Source organism: Microtus ochrogaster, chromosome 4, assembly GCF_000317375.1.
Source record: "Microtus ochrogaster isolate Prairie Vole_2 chromosome 4, MicOch1.0, whole genome shotgun sequence".
Taxonomy (NCBI): Eukaryota; Metazoa; Chordata; class Mammalia; order Rodentia; family Cricetidae; genus Microtus; species Microtus ochrogaster.
This window is the reverse complement of record NC_022011.1, coordinates 32,459,795-32,468,117: the sequence shown is the minus strand read 5'-3', so window position 1 is coordinate 32,468,117 and position 8,323 is coordinate 32,459,795. Positions and strand designations below refer to the sequence as shown.

Sequence of the window (8,323 nt, the reverse complement as noted above, 5' to 3'; positions counted from 1 at the left end):
CTGGCACCGCCCTGATGAAGAGTGATGGGAAACGACCATGGGGATAAAACCCACAATGCCGGAGGTAGACTCTGCGGGGCAAGAGAACCAAGTCTATATAGTGAATAAAATCTGGCAAACAGGGCTGGAGAGATGGCTCAGAGGTTAAGAGCACTAACTGCTCTTCCAGAGGTCCTGAGTTCAATTCCCAGCAACCACATGGTGGCTCACAGCCATCTGTAGTGAGATCTGGTGCCCTCTTCTGGCCAGCAAGCATACAGATAGACAGAACACTGTATACATAATAAATAAATAAATCTTTAAAAAAAAAAATCTGGCAAACACTTAAGATGGCAGTTCCCGGGATTGTGATGGGAAGGAGAGAGTTGAGAAGCTTCTGGGAGCCAGGTTCTGTGTGTGATACCTTTTTAGACATCTTCCCTAGTCAGTACTCTGAGCTGTCGGGGGATGGGGCAATTCTCTCCCCCTTCTTCCCAGTATCTTCATCACTCGGTTAGACCAGGAGACACCCCCCTGGCTTGGCCTTCAAGCCTTGGTGCTTAAGGACTTCAGAGTGGCATGGCCAAGGTCTCAGAGAGCACAGAAACACTGAATTCAAAGCTGCTTCTGTTATGCTATCTTGTATTTGCTCCCAGAGGCTCCAGTGCCTCTCTGGATGTTCCCTCTCATTGGAAGGGACAAAGCTTCCCCTGCAGACAATGAACCTGGCTTTGTCCCCAGGAGTGTTCCAATGCACTTCAGGTGCCTTGAAAGTCTTTTGAGCTCTCTCCTCTCCTTCTCTTTCTCCCTTCTGAAAAGCTCAAGGGCTGGGAACATGCCCACGTCACACTGGTAGCCAGCACAGCCTACTACCGATTCACAGCTGTGGTGGTGGGTAGCCTTCACCCTGGCAGTTGGCAGGCATTCTTGGCTCTCAGTAGAATGGCGCCTTGTTCTCACCAAAGATCCAGGGCCCAGAACTGGGCTGGCACCAGTGAACTTGGTACTATTGCCCAAGTCACACTCCCTGTTTTTCTCAAGCCCTGGCCTCTCTGTGGACCACAAGGCTCTAAGGGGATAGGATTTGGGGGAGTTTGGAGCCAACTTCAAATTTCAAATACCAGGGGTTGGTTCTATATATTGCGCCAGGCAGAGCCCAGAGGAAAAAGTCTAAGGACCTTTAGAGACAGTTTCTATGCCTCGTGTGTGTGTTCTTTTGGTCTGACGACAGGGCTGTGATGGGGTCAAGCCTAGAAACCACTCTGAGGAGCAGACATTGATGGCGGGTGACTGTGAAGCCCCCTTGTGAGCGTGGAGACTTCGACTTCAGTCTTTGACATGAGCAGTTCTTGCTCTTAACCACAGAGTCATTTTTCCAAATGGAGAGAAAAAAAATGTTTAGGTAGTGATGGCTGGAAAGATGGCTCATGGGTTAAGAACAATTAAAAGGGCTGGCCAGGTCTGGGGGCACACCTTTAATTCCAGCACTGCGGAGGCAGAGGCAGGTGGATCTCTAAGTTTGAGGCCAGCCAGAGCTGCATAGGTAAGACTTTGTCTTTAAAAGAGTGCAGTTCCCAGTATGCAACTCAGGCAGTTCCCAGATGCCTATAATCCATTCCAGCTGCAGGGAATCCAGCACCCTCTTCTGGACTGCTCAGGCACCTGCACTCACCTGCACATTTTACACATATACATCTCATTTAATAAGTAAATAACAAATGCTCTTAAAAGTTAGAATGAAAAGGCCGGGAGACGGCTTAGCGGGAAAAGTGCTTGCCTCTCAAGCCAGAGCATCTATGGTTAATCCTCAGAAGCCTCCTTTTAAAAAGGCAAAGTTGGTGGTGTGAAACAGAGAGAGATCTCTAGGACTCACTGGCCAGCCAGCCTATCCCATCTGGTGGGTTTCAGATGAAAGACCCTGCCTCACAAATAAAAACCAAACACAACCCGAAACAAGCCAAAATCCAGGGCGGGATGGCTGAAGAGAGGGCTTGGCAGGCAAGAGCCGGTGCTGCTCTTGCAGGGGACCCAGGTCTCTCTAGTACCCCTGCCGCCCAGCTCCCAACTGCCTGCGACTTCAGCTTGAGAGGATCTTCTGGCTCCTGAGGGCAGCTGCACACATGCGTACCTACACATAGATATACGTGTGTGCATGGAATTTAAAATAGAATAAATAAAATTATTTTAAAAACAAGGCAAATAGTGTTTGAGGAATGGACACCTGAGGTTATCCTCCAATCTCTGTGCATGAGCAACACACACACAGGCACACAAACATACAACACACACACAGGCACACACACATACAACACACACACAGGCACACACATACACAAACATACAACACACACACAGGCACACACACAAACATACAACACACACAGGCACACACATACACACAAACATACAACACACACACAAACATACAACACACACAGGCACACACATACACACACAAACATACAACACACACACCACAGTAGTGCCAATAGTCACCTATAGTACTATCAGAATAATTTCCAGGTTGCTCCATAATATTTCAAATTCTCAGCATCAGCAGGCTCTATTTCTTCCACCTGAGATAAACATCTTCACTAATCTCTCACTTAATGGAAAAAAAAGGGAAAACATTGTGTGTGTGTGTGCGTGTGTGTGTGTGTGTGTGTGTCTTAGTAGCATGGCTGGAGCATACTGAAGCCAGGACTCAGGCACTGGAACATTGAATGACCAGTCAGCAGTGGGGGCAGGGAAGGAGGAGATCCTAACAGGCACAGTGGCACCATTGGTTCTTGTGAAGAAATGATTTTACAGAAAACATCAGAATCAGAAAACACAGCCAATTCCTTTAGATTCTTGTAGATCACCATGGAGGGGGAGGGGGTAGTGTGAGGCAGGGAGGGAGCAGTGGGGACAATGGCCTTCCAATAAACATCCTTACTCTCATGGTCTAGAAGGTGAGTATTGGAGGGACAGACGGCATCCCGGTACAATCTCAGATGTTCATGGTCAAGGCGATGAACTGGAAAGAGAGAGAGAGACGAGGGCTTACCCTTCCAAGTCCAGTCTAGCACGGGAGTGGCCTCAGTTTATGTCACATGTCCTCTGCTGACCATTTTCCCTACAAATTTGGACTTCTGACTCAACATGAAATCATTTTTTTAAATATTTAAATTAAAACAAATTTGGCAGGTGTGTTTTGATTTATATAAATTAAAATATATAATTATTTTATGTATGTAGGCATGCCTACAGACCAGAGGTTGATATCAGGCATTCTCCTTCCTACCTTATATTTTGAGACAGGGTCTCTCATTGAACTTGGAGCTCACTAGTTGCCCATACTGACCAATGAGCTCCAGAGATCCACCTGCCTCAGGCCCCAGTGCTTGAATTACAGAACGCGGCCCCAAAGGCAACTTTTTACATGATTATGGGGGCGCGGGAGGGGGCGCTCTAACTCGGGTCCTCATGTTTGTACAGCAGGCACTTCGCACACAGTTATCTCTCCAGCCAGGTGAATCTTTTTTTAAAGGCTAAATGAACTTTCAGGACAGAGAGATGACAATATTTTCTCACTGTTGAAGGGGGCAGCCTCCCAGAGACATCTTGGGCAGGGCAGCTTGCTTTTTGGTGACCCTCCCTCTTTCAGATAAAGGTGACCCTCTACCACAGTGGAGCTGAGGGAAAGAGAAGCAGGCAGACAGCTCAGGCTCTTTGTGGGAAAGTGGACCGCTAAGGAAGCAGCCGCAGCTGGAAGCGTTTCCCTTCTTCCTACCAGGTTTGCTCACATTTGCATGGAATGTTCTGTTTCCTCCACACGTGCTTCCCTGGGCAAAGCACGAGCAGACACGAGCGCAACAAAGACACCCACAGCTCAAAGGATTGCAGCACGGATCCTACCGACTGCCAAGCGAACGGAAACACCAGCCTCTACGCTGTAATCGCCCAGTGTGAGTGCTAGCCCTGCCGGGGGTTTGGGGTAAAGATTACAGAGTGTTCGTACTCTGCCGGGCCCTAGCTGGGGTCCGCTTGGCCGTACCTCGTTTATGTTGAGATGGATGATGTCTTTGTTCTTTATCCTGAGAGCCTGGAACACCCCTGGTGGAAGGGAGGGAGTGTCACATTGGATGGAGACAAGACCCTGGGCAGGTTTAAGGGTTCCTGGACCACTGGAAAGTCTGTGGGTAGCTGCGCCCTCTAATGGAGATCAAATTCCCTGCCTGGCAAGGTGGAGACCGTCCAAGGGGCTTCAAGTCCTGGCCCAAGAGACCTGAGAAATGACTGTCTTCTCTGGAAGCCAGGCTCCCATTCCAGAAAAGATACAGCCAAACGTTGATTAACAAGGAGGAGGAGGAGGAGGGCTGTCCCAGAGCAGCAAGGAGAGAAGGGAGACTCCACAGATGCAGTATGGACCTGTTTGGATGCTGAGTCTACCAAGCAATGGTGACGTTCTTTCACTACCCTGGACACTTCACTATGGACTGGGCAACCCATAGTGGTGAAGATTAGCTAAGATTTTTTCCAGGGGTGTAAAATGCATGGTGATTATAAAGCCACAAGGATTGGCTTTATGTTTGTTTGCAGCAGAAGGGACAGAGGATGGCTGAGCCGCCCTGGACACACTGGCCACTCTCCAGGGCTATTTGTAGGGGGAGAGTATGACAATGAACCACCTCTTTAGAGTACGTATACACAGGCCTTTTCACTCTCTGGTAAAATGATCGAGTCTGTGTCTAGGCTTTCAGAGGACAGCAGCAGGTGAGGGGACTCAATCTGAAATGGGGCCTTTCCTCAGTAAGTGGTATGAGACCTGCCCGCTTACAGCCCTTCGCAACCTGTAGGTGTGTGACGAATGGCAGCCACAAGACATAGTCTCCTACAGCCACTCCTATTCCATCTCTCAGCTGAAGACAGGGCACAGTTATCTTCACAGACCCCACGGTGCCTCTCTGTGTCCTAGATCTACCATATTTTCTCCGGGTTTGTTCTTTCTTTCTTTCTTTCTTTCTTTCTTTCTTTCTTTCTTTCTTTCTTTCTTTCTTTCTTTCTTTCTTTCTTTCTTTCTTTCTTTCTTTCTTTCTTTCTTTCTTTCTTTCTTGGTTTTTCGAGACAGGGTTTCTCTGTAGCTTTGGAGCCTGTCCTGGAACTAACTCTTGTAGACCAGGCTGGCCTCAAACTCACAGAGATCCACCTGCCTCTGCCTCCCGAGTGCTGGGATTAAAGGCGTGCGCCACCACCGCCCAGCTCCTGGGTTCTTTCTTATATACCCATAGATGAGGGCTGGAGACCCGGAGCTGGGCACTCCGTGCCCCCAGGGGTCCAAGGACACTCTCAGCTCCCCTGTCCACTTTTGGATCCCTTGCACAGTCATGGTCCCCTGCACACTCAAGGCTCCCCCTCACACTCATGGTCCCCTGCACACTCACTACTCCCCTGCACACTCATTACTCCCCTGCACACTCTTCACTACCCCTCCCCCGCACACTCACGGCTTGCGTTCTCCAGCCGCACTAGGCAGTTGAGGTAGTCATCAAAGCCCAGCTGGAGGCTCTCGTCTGTGTACCTGAGGATGATCAGCTGCAGGAGATGGCCACTTAGCCGAAAGCCTGCAGAGGGACAGGAGACCCAGGACCTGCGATGACCGAGTCCCATAGTGAACCCACAGCTTTGGGGTCTCCAGAGTCACAGAAGTGAGTTTGTGTGTGTGTTCCTGTGTGAGAGTACAGGCGGAACCCGGGCCTTGTGTAGTGTGGTTAGTACCTTGATGGCTGAGCCATCGCCCAGTCCACTGGTATTCTCAAGACCCTTAAGATCCAGGGTGTTGTAGCTATCTCCTGAGGGGGATACCACCCTCAAGGAGGGATGCTGTGTAGGGACTCAATCCTCACATCATATTAGAGAGAGGTGCCATGCACACTGGAGGCCAGTGCGGCCCTGGAGATGCCCTCGCGACCACAGGACATGGCTCCTCTTCTCTGGCCTTCGTTTTTCTCATTCATCAGAGAGTCTGGATGAGTTGGAATTCCATCTGGGTCTGACTTCATTGCTCTGCTTCTTAACGCATGTTTTCGGGAGTGGAATTCGTTCCCTGCTGTAACTCCAGGTGTGTGCCTGTCCGCATGCGCACAGGAGCATTTCGAAGTCCACGGGGGTCTTCTCGCTTATGCTCCCTCTTCCACCAGAGGTGGAGGCTGGTCGGGCTCAGAGCACAGTCTTTGCGGCACACACCCCATGCTTAGCCCTGTCATTCCTAAACCCTGGCATCTACATCCATAGGCACAGAGGAGCAGGATAGGCCGCTCTCCCCCATATCAACTTAGGATGACAAAGACGTGGTGAAATCCCATAGTTCCCTGCTCAGTCTGTTCTGCTCAGGAAATGGGGTCGCACTCTCTCGCTTATGACACATTCTGTTCTTCACAGAGGACCCGAGGGGTCACACTGTGTTGCCGCTGTAAATGCCTGTTTAGCACACAGCAAGGCTGGCCAATCACAGACAGCCCTGTTCTTGTTGATTCTTTTCCCCATGTTTTCTCCCCTCCCCCTTTCCTCATTGCCCCTCCCCCATTCCGCCCAGCCCCCTTTCCTGTTCCTGTCACATGTCCAATTGACTGCCCCATCCATCCTCTCTCAGGTTCTTTCCCCACTTAAAACAACAGGTGAAAAACCAGCTAGAACACTCCTCTGACTGCTGTTTCTTTACCTGCAGCCTTCAGCGCAGTCCGCAGCTCATAGGAAGACATGGTGCCAGACTTGTCCACATCGAACCGGAGAAACAGGTTCTGTGCCAGGGAGTGGAGCATTGAGAAGTCAGAGTCCAGGGACCAGTGACAGCTGGTAGCTGCCACGGAATGACAGCTGCCTTCTAGGCAAGGTTGGACCAGAACCTTCCCCCTCCTCCCTCCTCTCTTCCTCCCTTTCTTCCTTTCTTCCTTCGTTTTTTCCTCCCTTCCTCTCCTCTCTCTCTCTCTCTCTCTCTCTCTCTCTCTCTCTCTCTCTCTCTCTGTCTTTTTCTTTCTTTCTTTTTTTTCCTCTTTTGCTTTGACAGAGTCTCATCTAGCCCAGGCTAGCCTACAAATCTCTATGTAGCAGACGATGAACTTAAACTTCTGATCTTTGTGTCTCTGCTGCCTAAGTGCTGGGATTATAGATGTGCAGCAAAATGCCCAGCTTCTTGCTATGGATCACATCCAGGGTTTCATGCATCCCAAGCAAACACATTATCAATTTAGCAGACCCCCCCAGCCCGTGGACCCCTTTTTACTTTACTTTTCTTTCTTTCCTCCTTCTTTTTGTTATTGTTATTTTTAGTTATTTATTTTTTGGAGACAGGGTTTCTCTGAGTAGCCCTGGCTGTCCCGGAACTCATTTTGTAGACCAGGCTGGCCTCAAACTTGGAGAGATCTGCCCACCTCTGCCTCCTGAGTGCTGGGATTAAAGGTGTGTGCCACCCCCACCCACTTGGGCCCTCTTGTCTTCAATGCAGGTCTCACAGGGCAGTCTCTATTCCCAGCCTCCTTTTCTTTCAAGCAGAAGCACCCTTGCACCTCTGCCAACATCAGGACGCACTGCGGCTCCTTGACCGCCCTCCCAACACTGCTCAACCTGTAGCCTAGGCCTTTGCCCCACTCTGCTGGGGATCTGGACCAGATCACATACCATCCAGTGCTTCAGCTTGTCCCAGAATACCCGGAACTCTTCAAACTCCAGCTTCCCATTGCCACTGGTCTGGCCACGTGGGCTAAGGGTCCTTCAACTTAGGATCCTCGTGGTAGCCTGGCTCTGGGCTCACAGGAGGAGGCCAGGGTTATATGGTAACAGAGTTGGGGCTCTGGGGGAGTGACTTAGTGATGGAAACAGGAAGCTCTGAAGAGCGGGAATGGCAGATAAGATTTATAATACAGGGGCTGGAGAGATGGCTCAAGTGGTTAAGAGCATTGCCTGCTCTTCCAAAGGTCCTGAGTTCAATTCCCGGCAACCACATGGTGGCTCACAACCATCTGTAATGAGGTCGGGTGCCCTCTTCTGGCCTGCAGATATACACACAGACAGAATATTGTATACATAATAAATAAATAAATAAATAAATATTTTTTAAAAAAAAAGATTTATAATACAGGAAAGCAGGCCCATTATCCCCTTGGGGGAGACCCCAGATCCCCTCAGAAATCTTCTTTCCACTGCATGGTGCTGACCCTTTTGATTTTGACCAAACCCTAGTTAGGTTGGGAGAGCCCTCTATTTCTAGAGCTGCGGTGCCTGCCGCAGGACAGTGAGCACCTAGGACACCCCTGCTCAGGGGGATCCCAGGAGAGTGAGCACCTAGGACACCCCTGCTCAGGGG

The 8,323-nt window shown here is 49.9% G+C and overlaps 1 protein-coding gene across 1 annotated transcript in view; it reads right to left on the bottom strand.

Moving 5' to 3' along the window:
• Positions 1 to 2,410: 2,410 nt before the first annotated feature.
• Positions 2,411 to 8,323, bottom strand: part of Capn9 (calpain 9) — a 29,258-nt gene continuing 23,345 nt past the window's right edge. Inside the window, exons 16-20 of the mRNA XM_026778623.1 lie at positions 7,639 to 7,729; positions 6,683 to 6,761; positions 5,469 to 5,585; positions 4,019 to 4,077; positions 2,411 to 2,998 (exon numbers count right to left, since the gene is read on the bottom strand). Coding sequence (XP_026634424.1) covers positions 2,972 to 2,998; positions 4,019 to 4,077; positions 5,469 to 5,585; positions 6,683 to 6,761; positions 7,639 to 7,729 — 373 coding nt within the window. The 3' untranslated portion in view covers positions 2,411 to 2,971. The remainder of the gene's footprint in view (positions 2,999 to 4,018; positions 4,078 to 5,468; positions 5,586 to 6,682; positions 6,762 to 7,638; positions 7,730 to 8,323) is intronic.